Raw genomic sequence first — 14,209 nt, 5'->3', positions numbered from 1 at the left:
CTCACTTTAGGTTGACATTTACAAGGTCACAGGTCGAAGGGAAAATTAAAAAAAAAATGATGGCTATCATTTCTGTGTGTCAGAAAACTCCCAGGTGAATTTTTCTAGGAAAATCTGAGACGGACGAGCAATGAAATGTCCCTTTTCTGGTTGAGTTGGCTTGGAATGACCCTATACAAGCTTTGCTTAACTCAATCAGATATTTTAAATACAGGGTTCTGTTACAAACAGTTTTTCTGATACAAATTTCAAGGACTTTTCAGGAACCTTCAAGAACCATTTTGACCATTTCAAAGACCTAATTTAAGGAGTTAGACATAATTTTCAATGTTGATAACTAATCACCAACTGTAAAAATAAAGCTTTTGCATTACCGTTTATTTTACTGTGTAATAACAAAAATGTAACTTATACCTCTTATTCAGTAACATTGAGTCAGTTTTGGTACAGGTGAGTGTTTCATTCTAAAAGCAGTACAACAATTCAGTGCTTTAATCAATGTCAGAAGCAATAGTCCAAGAATTTTGTGTCTTAAGCATAGGTGTCTAACTTGTGGGGGCAACCTGAAGGACTAACTGCAGAGCGTAGAGAGGCAAATTACTATTATTATTATTATTATTATTATTATTATTATTATTATTATTATTATTATTATTTTTTTTTTTTTTAATGGACTAACACTAACCTTTTTGTGTTCAATATCTTATTGATGGCAATGCATCAAAATCATGGTTAATATAAGGGCAGAAATGATTGACTTCATTGCTATAATTCTGGGTAAATCAGTGCAGGCATCAAGGATTATGTTCCTGGGTCTTGCGACGATTTTATCACGTGATGCGGTAACCTAATGGATGGATCAGTTCAGAGAAAGATATAAACATTTTATTAGTAACTGTCAATATTCAATAATGCTACCATATTACTGAATGATACTACAAAGACAGCCCTGACTCCCCCTTCTGCAACTGTGCAGTACTGTATGCCTCACCCTGCCTTAACTTAACATGCTTTTCTGTGCTCATGCTTTCACTAATCGTTACTACACTTAATTGCTATACTTTTAGCATTGTGTACTGCTGTATGGATGCTAATTTAAATCAGTCAGTTTAATGATATGACACAATTCAGATCATTAACAATCAAAACATCTCACTTGGTTTTGTGTCCCCTTTTAGCTCAATTTATAGAATCGATTTTTCTAAAAAATACGTTTTAAACACGTAAAGGACCAAGCTATGCCATGTATGTTGGAACAGTATATATTTTTTTTTAGGTATATTGTAATTATCATGAAATACTAGGTGCTCGAAACGATATTGATTTTTTAAAAATAAAATATTATGGGTAATTGAATCAAAATAATTGAAAGCACACTATTTTTTGGTTTTTCATATATTGTAATGGCGAGACGTAACGGACTGTAAAATGTGTGCGTAGGTTGTTAATAATATCAGCATACTGTAATATATTTTTGTCCCACTTCAATCTAACTATAGCCCTTTACGATACAAACAAAATATACATTTTAGTCTAGCGATGGCTGTCATTTCATTTACTTACGTACTATATTCAAACAACAATTTATAAATAAAGCTGTTTCTTTCCCAGTTGTCAAGAAGCCTGCGTGTAACACAGGAAGTGAAAGGAAGAGCAGGACTGATCCGGTTGTTGGCTTGTGGTAACCAGGAAACAAGGACTCGGCTTCTCCTACCGAAATCCACGCATCCAAACATAAACAAAGCGAGTGGGTTGCTACACAACGCATTTGTTTCAGTTAAATTGAAGTCGTATTTATGTAATTTTATTTAATGTGAACTGTTTAATGATCCTTCTTTACGCTGAACTTCCACGATGTTTATTTATCTCAGTAAAAAGGTGAGTTTGCAACAACTACAACTGTCTGCACCATTTCAGTTCAATAGGGTTACTCTAGGGTCACCCTTTTTACAATTTATCATGTGTAGAACTATAATTTACAGTATCTGGATTTACTGTCGCTAGTGGTGGTGACACCATGGTATTAGCTGCTGTTTTATTTATTTATTTATTTATTTATTTATTTATTTATTTATTTATTTAAAGTTTAACTAATTTCAGAAAATGCATTTAGGTAGATACGTAGACAATCAGCATAGTCACAGGTATGTTTGAGGCATGTTCACAAGAAACTACAGAAGGTATGCTCTTTAGAAAGTTTGTACCAGCATTCTAAATTTTGTTTTAAGTCTCTTTTGATGGGTTAAATAAAGCGTGGCATTCATGACTTTGGATTTATGCTCGGTTTAGAGGTCATGAGGAAGCAGGTCCAAAAGTGAGGTGCATATGTACGGACAATTTTGGAGAGCATACTGTATATTACCATCAAAGACTGGTCACTTATCCCTTCAGGACAATAAACAGCTTGCAAACTTAGTCAGACTTAGTGTTTCTAGATCCTAATGACGGTGTTATGGCAAGTGTCTAATTTTTGTCTAGTATTTAAAGTTAATGTTTATACCCTACGCACATTTTTCTTCTATTGAAGTGCAGGGGGTGCCCACATAATGTTAATTGTTAGATTTGCAGATACGACTGTGGTATTTTTCATCATATGAAGGCAACAGGTCAGTACAGTTCACAGTATGTGTCACTCCTCAGGATTGTACTGCAGTACTATTTAATTTTAAAGAGTTCAAAAATGCAGTTCACCATACTTTAATTAGACTTTATTGCAAACATGCACATACTGTGGCCTGGTTTTCTTTATTATTTATTTTCATGAATGGAAGTTTTCAATTCCCCAAATTTACAAATTCAACTTACAGAGGGACCTTCTGCTTTCCATCTCTGTTTACTCCTATAGCTCTTTGGATACAATTCAAACAAATAATATACAGTCCATGTGGATTACTTGAGAGAGTGACACATAAGCAGATAAAGCAAGGAAGTTGCTTGTGAAGTTTGTGGGTGGCTCTAGTCACATACATTGAGCTTGAGTTGTTTAGGACTTTTAATATCACAAATTACAAAAAAAATGACTCAAGAATTGTTTATGATTGTTGAATGATTATTTATGTGTACAGTAGCTTAATACCTTTCACCTAGGATTTTATGATTAAAAAGGATTAAAAAAGAACCTGTTTGAACATAATTTAGATATTTTGTTTAACATCATATAACCAAAGAAACTACCAAGTGATAAACTCGCAAAAGTCTACCAGAAGCCAGAATAGCAGTACAGTATTTCATGTTAGATTTCAAAATATCACATTTTTCAGTTGTCAGTTTTTTGTTAAGTGGAAAACTACAAAGCAGTATGTAATTCAGTATGTTAACGTAACATTATTCAGCAGGTTTGATTTGACTTTAGGAAGCAAAATGTGTTAATTCTATAGGGTGATGCAAAACCTTTGGCTATAGCTGTACACCTAAACCCTGGGTAAATGTGTTTCCAAGATTTTATTTTAGTAGAACCCTTGTATAATCTACTTTCATCCTATGAGTAATTTATTATAGTTTTATTTTGCTCTCATGTTTTCAGATTGCAATTCCCAATAACATAAATCTGAGATGTGTTTCATGGAACAAAGACCAGGGATTCATTGCATGTGGAGGAGAAGAAGGACTTCTTAAGGTTCTTAAACTTGAAACACAAGCTGGTATATCTCCTCTTATTTTCTTGTAAAGTAAAAATCAACGTGTGTTTTCTTTTTTTGTTTTTTTTTAAATCAAAATCAAATCTTCAGTGTGGAAAACCAGAAATGTGAGAAACAGTAGGCTACTATGGTTGGGAGCTTGGTTGTTGAATGGCACAACATATCATGAAACTTGATTACTAGTCATGAAATGTATATATTTAAAAACCTTGATTAAACCTTGTTATCAATGTTTATTCTTAAAACTAAAAACAAAGTGAAAATCATTGCAAATAATTATTTCCAGTTTTTCTGGTAAATATCGGGGGTAAGATTGGGGGAGAGGAGGATAGAATAAAGTTAACAGAAAATGAAACACAGTACCCCGATATAGTCAACGAAGAGCAACTTGTAGAGAGCAAATTGGAAGAACCGCAAGAGGGGGCAGTGATTAAAATAAAATACATTGTGATAGTGTGTATGATGTCATGAGGGGGAAAATGGAAATGCTTTTTGTACCGCAAGGAATTGGCAGCAGTGTGGAGTAGTGGTTAGGACTCTTGACCGGAGGGTCGTGGGTTCAATCCCAGGTGGAGGACACTGCTGCTGTACCCTTGAGCAAGGTACTTTACCTAGATTGCTCCTGTAAAAAAATCCAACTGTATAAATGGGTAATTGTGTGTAAAAATAATATGATGTCTTGTAACAATGGTAAGTCGCCCTGGATAAGGGCGTCTGCTAAGAAATAAATAATAATAAAATAATAATTGGGTGGTATGATGTGCCAGAAACACAAAAAGAATTGCAAAGGATCAGGGGGTAAATGGAGCAGTGTAGCCTGGGTATGAATTAGGGTGGATTATTATTCATAATTCAATTTCTTATTATTATTCAAATTCTATGTATTTTTATGTATATTTATGGTAAGGCAATTTTATTTTTATGTTAAAAGTGCTCCCGGCTATAATGCTTTGCCACCCAGCTATACAGAATTCCTGGGGAAAGACCTGAATCTGGACTGTGTAATATGGCCTATAGTTCTGAACATGCGTATGAGGTTTTAACAGCCGATACACTCACCAACAGAAACTTTAAGAACATATCAGTGTACTCAATAGGAGTTTCTCGTGACAGTGCTAAACACACAGGGATGTTGGCTACATTTCCCAGTGATGCGTATGTAGACCTTACATAGGTACAATATGTCAGTCATAATGAAAGTAAGAACTAGCACCATCTAGTGGACACCTACTGTGGATCAAGTTTCCTTTTGTATTGCTTTTGAATGTACCAGGCAGTTGTACTATAGATTTCTTGCCTGAAACCTTGCAAGCTTTCTATTATTTATTTTTAAATAACGGCTACTTATTTTATCTTTTTGGCAAGAAACTATATCTGCACAATAACTGTAGATAAAGCATCCCGTATTGGAAGCCACAAGGTTATTATTATTATTAATGGATCACAGAATTATCACTGACATAAACCCAACAGGATGTTGTTATGTTGTTTTCTTCGCGATTTAGTTCCTGAAAAGAATAGTCGCCGCATTTATTATTGAGCTGTACTTGCCGCGAATGCAAAGCTTGTTTTAACACTGTCTTTATTACACCGGCCAGAGACCCACACTTACAACAGCACTGTCATATTTTCCACATTTTCTTTAAATTCTCATGCCGACCTTTAGTCTGTATTAAGGTTTAACTGAGTTCAGAAACTACTCTTCAGACCTCTAAAACTAGAGAAAGGAAACAATATTTGAGTAACTGTGGTAAGAGCCACTTGGAATGATTTGTAAACACCATTACAGGGTACAATACAAATACAATATAAAAACATGATCCAATTGTAATTTGAAGCTACTTAATAATGCTTATTGTTTTATATTGACTACTAATGTTTTGAAATCTCCAGATGATGCCAAGCTGAAGGGACTGGCAGCTCCCAGCAATCTGTCAATGAATCAGACACTAGAAGGGCATAGTGGTAAGTTATATATGCAATGGAAGTATATTTTTGTCTACCCTGCTTACTGTTGACAGATCTATCATTGATGAAATTTTACTGTGACTATAGTTAAAGGTTTTTACACATTAGACTACAGTCTCTGCATTTCATTTTAAATGGATTATGCACATCTGTTCACAAAGCATAAATCCTACATTAGGTCTGAGTAGTGAACTACCCCATATGTGTTTATACAGGTGCTGTGCAGGTGGTGACTTGGAATGAACAGTACCAGAAACTGACGACAAGTGACCAAAATGGCCTCATTATTGTGTGGATGCTTTATAAAGGTACTGACTGGTGTGGCTTTTGTTCCAGCTAATTACAGGACAGTCCACCTGAATATTATTTTTGTTTTCACAGCGAACCAAAAATATGATCGTCCTGTAATTTTGTATATGAGAAGCAGAGACATTGACATTTATTTAAGTGCAACCATTTGCAACGCAACCACTTACTGTTTTTATTGTAGTATTTTTTATATTTGGGATATTTGTTTCATGCTTGTGACATTTGTGTCACCTTAGTAAAACTGTTTTCGTATTGTTTTGTAAATTAAATTAATTTAAAACAAATTTTCTTAAAGCAGCATTTTCAACACTAACACCATCAACAACGTATACAGTTATTTCATGATGCCCCAGCTGTAACTGCCTCAATCAACTGGTTCCCCTTGCGACTGTAGTTTGAATTGCACTTTTACGGGCATTGTGTTTAGTGATATTTATTTTGACAGGTTCCTGGTATGAGGAGATGATAAACAATAGGAACAAATCAGTTGTTCGAAGCATGAGCTGGAATGCGGATGGGCAGAAGATCTGCATTGTCTATGAAGATGGAGCTGTTATTGTTGGATCAGTAGATGGTAAATATTATGATACAGAGATTGTTGTGGTTTCTATAAAAAAAAAAAAAAAGTGTATTGATTTTTATTTATTACAGTTAAATTCTCTAGCAGTATCTGAGTCATAGATGCTCATTTACTGTGGTATAGAACGGTATTCAAACCATGCTCAGGTTTTTACTAGGTGAGCCAATTGGGAACCTTCAAACTTACATTTGTGCATTCAGTGGATGAAGGTCATGATACCGATGGCCTAAATCTGTACATAAAACATATTTACATATATCAAACTACAGTTTTTCATATATTGTAAATCTGAAAAGGTTATTGAGTGTATCATCATCTGGGGGCATATGGTGGCTGCCTATCTCTGACACATATCTAGAGGACTGTGTATCTAATTATGATTAAGCTTGAAAAGGACATTTATTTTTTTCTTAATTTCTAAAAAGAGTTCCAGTATCTAGGGGTAAGCACTGTATTTCCTTCCATAAGTCCATGTGTCATACAAGGTCAGGACATTCAGAAGTTACAGGGATATGTGGAGGCATCTATTTCTTGTGTTCAGAGCTGTGGTGGGAGGTGTACCGGTACAGTATAACAGTGACATTCTTGTTTGTAAATGATAACAGTAGCCTGTGATTTCTGATTAGACTGAAAATTAAGTCATGCTTTCATGATATATGCTTATTTTATAGGTAACCGGATTTGGGGGAAAGAACTAAAAGGTATCCAACTGTGTCATGTTGCTTGGTCACCTGATAGCAAGATTCTTCTTTTTGGCATGGCTAATGGAGAAATCCATATATATGACAATCAAGGGAATTTCATTGTAAGTCAAATCAAACATTTAAGCTAATAGACTTTACACAACAACATTTGTTCGGTTTAGAATAGCAATAATATCCAGCACAGAATTCATTACCTGTTAGATAATTGACCTTGTCTTTCATTAAGTTTCCTTGGCTTGCGACACCTAACGCTTGTAGTCAGTTTCAACCCTGCGGTGGACATTAATGCTTAATTAAAATATCTGAATGTACAGGTTTGTTATGGTGTCTGTTTCCAGTAAAATTACTGCTGTTGTTATTTTAGTGAAATGTATTACGATTGAACATTAACAATGCTGGTATTCTTTTATAAGATCAACAGGTCTTAGTATATTTTGTGAAAACAGTATTATTTTTAAACTTTGAAATGTACGTTGTGTTATATGTGGTGGTCATGTTTCCTACGCAGGTAAAGATGGCTATGAACTGCTTTGCCAATGTGACGGGTGCAATCAGTATTGCTGGAATACATTGGTATCCTGGAACAGAAGGCTATGTTGAACCAGACTGCCCTTGCTTGGCAATCTGCTTTGATAATGGAAGATGTCAAATAATGCGCCATGAGAATGATGAAAGTAAGTATATGAAACAGATTTTATATATAAATAAACATATATAGATATACAGTTGCAGACAAAAGTATTTGGGCAGTTCTGTTATTTCTAATTGTTCTATTGAAAGATATAAATTAGGGATTCAGCTTTATAATAAAACAACAAAGTATTGCATAACATGCATAAAATGAAAAATAACATGCAAAAACTTATTTCATACTTTGACAAAAGTATGTGGGCAATCAACATATTTCGTATGAAACCCATTAGTTGCTAATTATTGACAATTATCATGATTGAAAGACAGCACCTGATGATAATTATAGAATAAATAAATACATAATCATCAAGTGCTGAAAATAAACTGGAAATCTGTGATTCAGAAAAGCAACAAAAATGGTTAAAACTAAAGAGTACAGCAATGATCTCAAAATTGCAGTGATACAACTAAACGAAAAAGGAGAAACTACCAGAAAAATAGCAGAAAGACTCGGTTTACCGAAAAACACCCTGCCAGCTATTATTTACCTATTTACAAACGCAGGAGAACAGGAACTACTGCAACTAGCTCCAGGTGTGGAAGACTAAAAAATATTTCTGCAAAATCTGGAAGAAGAATCGTTCAAGCAGCCCGGCAAAATCCTCGGATTACTGCAAAAGATTTGATACAAGAATTGAGAGAATATGGTCAAGAAATTCACTAGTGAACAATTAAATGATAACTTAACAAGGTGAATGTCCATGGGCAAAAAACAAGATTGTTAAAAACAATACACAAAAGAAAGCGATTGGAGTTTTCCATTGAATACTTGAAGAAGCCTGATGATTTCTTCAACCAAATTTTATGGTCAGACAAATCCAAAATATAACTTTTCACCAAGAACGCAACGATATGTTTGCAGGAAGAGAGAGAGAGAGAGAGAGAGAGAGAGAGAGAGAGAGAGAGAGAGAGAATAATTTAAAGAAAAGTTCATCATGCCCAGTGTTAGACATGGTGGAGGTTGTGTGATGGTATGGGCTTGTTTTTCTTTCTCAGGCACTGGTGACCTTTGTATTGTAGAAGGATCAATGAATGCTGCATAATATCAAGAAATGTTGCACTCTCATTTGTTACCCAGTGCTAGAAGGCTTATTGGACAGAAGTTTGTATGACCCTGTATAATGACCCTAAGCATTCTGCAAAGTCTAGAAAGGAATTTCTGAAAAAAGGAAGATTACAGTTATGGATTGTCCAGTCCCCAGACTTGAATCCCATTGAGATGTTGTGGATTGACTTGAAGGCTGCTGTTGCAAAAAGGAAACAAAAGTCAATTGCAGAACTCAAAGCTGTATGTCCTAAAGAATGGGCAAAAATATCTACGGAAAGATGCCAGGAACTGGTTTCAAAATACAAAAAATGTCTGCAAGCTGTATGAAATTTGTTTTTGCATATTATTGTTCATTTTATGCATGTTATGTAATATGTTTTATTATAAAGCTGAATCTCTCATTTATATCTTTAAATAGAACAATTAGAAATGTAGAAATCACTTAGTGTTTTTCTCATTCTTTAAAAACTGCCCAAATACTTTTGTCTGCGACTGTGTATGTCCAAAACATTCTGAAATAAAACATGTTTTAATCATTTCAACCTTTTGTGTACATACAGTGCAGTTCTACCTCCTTTAAAAAAATGTTTTAGTGATTGTCATCCACTGCTGCCTCTTCTCTTTGTGTGATTTGTTTAAATAATGTTCCTTTAGGTCCTGTAATGATTGATACTGGAATGACTGTGGTAAGCATCCAGTGGAATTACTGTGGGAGTGTTCTAGCCATGGGAGGCTCGCAGAAGGTAGCATCCCAGGATAAGGATGTCAACGTTGTACAGTTTTACACACCTTTTGGAGAGGTAAGAACTGTTCTTTATGATTCTGTAGAATTTGTATTTACTTCCTCCACTTTAAAATTATTTCTCACATAGCCATTTGCTCTATTCTGGAAATGCTATTCACCTTACTACAGCACTGAGGATTCGTTGTTTTTGTTCATCAAAACACTAATGTCTACTTTTAATGCATGAAATAAACATAAGCTTGCTTGTGTACTATACATTATTTATTGATTCATTAATGTTGTGTTTTTTTGTTTTTTTAAACAGCATTTGCGTACATTAAAGGTCCCTGGTAAACAGATGTCTGCAGTATCATGGGAAGGAGGAGGCCTAAGGATTGCACTAGCTGTAGATTCTTTTATATATTTTGCCAACATCAGACCAGATTACAAGGTGATTTACTTGTTTGACAGCTGGTACAGTAGTGTTTCACAGCAGTATCTGGAACAGGAAAAAAAAAAAAAAACAGTTGTAATTTTAAGCATAACATTATCAGCAGTATGCTGTAAAATCATACAGATAGGATTACGAATATATTTAACAATTTCTATTTGATTTCAGATGGTTAATAACCAAGCCTTTAAAAAGTGTGGGGACATTTTCCTGTTTATTTTTACAACTGTTTTTCAAAAGAAGAAAACATGTAAATTCTCCTTTTAATTAAGATGTGGCAAAACATCAGTCTTACAAGGCCCTTATACTTGTACTATAGAATTAGGTTTAGTTTTCCAGGCTTTATTTTATTTTTTTTTCACTTTGACTCAAGTGAAGCCAGTTCATCCTGCCACCACACTTGACCGTCACAAACATTATGAACCCACCTGACCCCATCTGTATTATGCTGTGTTTCCATATGTGTGAGGCACTGCACAAGTGGTGTCCTCATATCTGCTGCACAAGAACTGCATTTAACTGTGGTGGCAGCATAAATCCAAGTTTGAGTCAAAGTGGAAATGATATGGGATTTGTGAGACTGTTAAACTATTGAGAGCTATGACAATACATTTTACAGCCTTGGTTATTATTACCCATTTAAGGCACTATCAAGTAAATTGTACTAGAATAAGCTTGACATACTGCCAAAGAGAATGAATACATCTCATTAACGGTTTGTTACATTGCTCAGGCAAGTGACACATGTACATTCTACTTTTTCAGCTTTAACATGAAGCAAACAGAATGAATGGGCATATTCTGCTAATGCCATCTCTGGTAGATAGTTTAGAAGTCTACTGTGGCAATTTGTCCTGTCCTAAAAATAACAAATGCACTTCCATTATATCCTTTTAGGACTAACCCATTTCTGAAAAGACTCCAAAAACAACAGTAAAAAAAAAAAAAAAAAAAAAAAAAAATCCTAAGTGAATATGTGAATATCAAGAAAAAGGTACAGTGCCTTGCAAAAGTATTCAGACCCCTGACCAATTCTCTCATATTACTGAATTACAAATGGTACATTGAAATTTCGCTCTGTGTGACATTTTATTTTAAAACACTGAAACTCAAAATCAATTATTGTAAGGTGACATTGGTTTTATGTTGGGAAATATTTTTAAGAAAAATAGAAAACTGAAATATCTTGCTTGCATAAGTATTCAACCCCTGTGCTGTGGAAGCTCCCAGTTTACACCGATGAAAGAAATTGCCCTAACGAGGACACAATTACCTTACCATTGGCCTCCACCTGTGAACCATTAAAGTTGCTGTCGCATTTTCTGGATAAAAAACCCACTGTTGAAGGATCATTGGTCAGGCTGTGAATCTGAAGGAAAATGAAGACCAAAGAGCATTCTACAGAAGTTAGAGATAAAGTAATACAAATGCATAGATTAGGGAAAGGGCACAAAATAATATCCAAGTGTTTGGATATCCCAGTGAGCACAGTTGGATCAATAATCAGGAAGTGGAAGCTACATCACACCACCCAGGCACTGCCAAGAAAAGGCTGTCACTCAAAACTCAGCGCTCAGACAAGAAGGAGACTTGTGAGAGAAGCCACAGAGAGGCCAACAATCACTTTGAAGGAGCTACAGAGTTCAGTGGCTGGGAGTGGAGTAATGGTGCACCAGTCAACCATATCAAGGGCTCTGCATAACACTGGCCTGTATGGGAGGGTGGCAAGAAAGAAGCCGTTACTCAAAAAGTACCATCTGAAAGCACGTCTGGAGTTTGCCAGAAAGCATGAGAGTGACCCAGCTGCGATGTGGGAAAAGGTTTTGTGGTCAGATTAGACCAAGATAGAGCTTTTTGGCCAAAACTCAAAGCGCTATGTGTGGCGCAAACCTAACACTGCCCATGCCTCAAGACACACCATCCTTACAGTGAAGTATGGTGGTGGCAGCATCATGCTGTGGGGATGCTTCTCATCAGCAGGGACTGGGCATCTTGTTAAAATTGAAGGAAGAATGGATGGAGCAAAATACAGGGAAATACTGCAAGAGAACCTCCTTCAGTCCGCTAAAAAACTGAAGCTTGGGAGGAAATTCACCTTTCAGCAGGACAATGATCCCAAGCACAAGACCAAAGCAACATTGGAGTGGCTCAAGAACAAAAAGGTGAATGTCCTACAGTGGCCCAGTCAAAGTCCTGATCTCAATCCCATTGAGAATCTGTGGCACTATTTGAAAAGTGCGGTCCACAAGCGTCATCCAACCAACCTGAACAACCTGGAGCAAATCTGCCAAGAAGAATGGGCCAAAATCACTCCGACACTGTGTGCAAAGCTGGTACATACTTACCCCAAAAGACTTAAAGCTGTTATTGCAGCGAAAGGTGGCTCTACCAAATATTAATATGTGGGGGTTGAATACTTATGCAAGCAAGATATTTCAGTTTTTTATTTTTCTTAAAAAATTTTCCCAACATTAAAACCAATGCCACCTTACAATAATTGATTTTGAGTTTCAGTGTTTTAAAATAAAATATCAAACAGAATGAAATTTCAATGTACCATTTGTAATTCAGTAATATGAGAGAATTGGTCAGGGGTCTGAATACTTTTGCAAGGCACTGTAATTCGAATAAAGTCTTGCAGCACTTAAAATATCCAGCACTATTACTATTTATTTATTTATTTATTTATTTATTTTAACCAGAACTACTCGGAATGTGGCTCCATAGTGCTTTCGTCACTGACACCCACTTCCTTAGAGATTGTTGTAACGTTTCAGGCATTCTAAGTATTGTAACTTGGTGTCTTAAAATATCTCTACGGGATTTTCCCGCACTGAAAGTTGCAGATATGCGGGAGCAACTTGGAAAATGCGCGATTCCCGCAATCCCGTGCTGAAATTCAAGCCCTGATATAATATATATATATATATATATATATATACCTACCTACATACAGTGCTACCCCGTTATAACGCGAACTGTTATAGTGTGGAATCGGTTATAACATGGTAAGGTTGTGGCTCCCATTTCCTCCATAATGCAATTTGACAAGTATAATTTGAAAAACAAGAAAACCTACCACACTGTGTTGTGTTTTATTGGTGTTTTTACATTAAGTTAAAACTGAAACATATAGTACTTATAAAGCTCCTGTGCTTGCACTGTTTTTTTTTTTTCTAAAAGTAAAAACAAACTGTTAATGTTATAAAACAAGTATGAAACAATACAAGTGTGTATAAACGTCCTTGGATCCTGTGTTATTTATTTACCATTTACAATATTTATTATAAAAAATATACAATTTAAATAAGAGTGGTGTAAACTTTAAACTGGTGGAATAGCAGTTTCTATTATACTGTATATATTGTAAAACCCAGGATTTATACTGTTACACAACTGGTCTATGGACCCTGTTATTTGTTTGCGTGTGTGTGAGCATGTGTGTTTGTTAGCTGGGAAGCGGTAAGTTTGCCTCAGCTGGGATTGGTGGGTGGTGGGGACATGAAAGCATATAGGGGGGTGCCCACATCAGCATGGGCAGAGCCAAGTGAGACAAGCTTAATTTGGCTTGTGGATTGTAAATCATTTCAGGAATAAAAATGCCAATATGCGGTATAAGGCGAAACACAAATAACATGGTCTCCTAATAATGGACCCGACAACCACATTTTAATGGGGTAGCACTGTATATACTAGCTGCAGTAATTCATTTTTTGTTTCAATTTAGGCTAGTTACATTTAATACATTACATATATCAGAAAACAGTGGTATATAGTATGTAGTATTATACAACAACAGAGCAATCTGATTCATTAGAAAACTTGTGATGGTTTTTAATAATAAATTATCTTTTTCATTCCAGTGGGGCTATTGCTCCAACACTGTTGTCTATGCACATACCAGACCAGACCGCACAGAGTACTGTGTTGTCTTCTGGGATACCAAGAACAATGAGAAGTATATCAAATACGTCAAGAGCCTAATGTCCATAACCACCTGTGGGGACTTTTGTATACTGGCAACCAAGGCAGATGATTCACATCCTCAGGTAAACTTTCTACTAGAGTAATTAATAGACACATCATTTTAAGAT

General features: G+C 35.4%; 1 protein-coding gene across 2 annotated transcripts in view; it reads left to right on the top strand.

Annotated features, from left to right (window-relative positions):
- The first annotated feature begins 1,610 nt into the window (after positions 1 to 1,610).
- The window catches only part of wdr35 (WD repeat domain 35), a 33,557-nt gene continuing 20,958 nt past the window's right edge, over positions 1,611 to 14,209 (top strand). For both annotated transcript variants that reach the window (XM_034005344.3, XM_034005343.3), the window contains exons 1-10: positions 1,611 to 1,878; positions 3,524 to 3,641; positions 5,532 to 5,603; positions 5,822 to 5,914; positions 6,361 to 6,489; positions 7,167 to 7,300; positions 7,708 to 7,873; positions 9,595 to 9,740; positions 9,990 to 10,115; positions 13,979 to 14,164. In XM_034005344.3, coding sequence (XP_033861235.1) covers positions 1,855 to 1,878; positions 3,524 to 3,641; positions 5,532 to 5,603; positions 5,822 to 5,914; positions 6,361 to 6,489; positions 7,167 to 7,300; positions 7,708 to 7,873; positions 9,595 to 9,740; positions 9,990 to 10,115; positions 13,979 to 14,164 — 1,194 coding nt within the window. In that variant the 5' untranslated portion in view covers positions 1,611 to 1,854. The remainder of the gene's footprint in view (positions 1,879 to 3,523; positions 3,642 to 5,531; positions 5,604 to 5,821; positions 5,915 to 6,360; positions 6,490 to 7,166; positions 7,301 to 7,707; positions 7,874 to 9,594; positions 9,741 to 9,989; positions 10,116 to 13,978; positions 14,165 to 14,209) is intronic.

This window comes from Acipenser ruthenus, chromosome 5 (genome assembly GCF_902713425.1).
Source record: "Acipenser ruthenus chromosome 5, fAciRut3.2 maternal haplotype, whole genome shotgun sequence".
NCBI classification, from domain to species: domain Eukaryota; kingdom Metazoa; phylum Chordata; class Actinopteri; order Acipenseriformes; family Acipenseridae; genus Acipenser; species Acipenser ruthenus.
The sequence above is the reverse complement of the archived record's forward strand: the minus strand, read 5'-3'. Positions and strand labels throughout refer to the sequence as shown.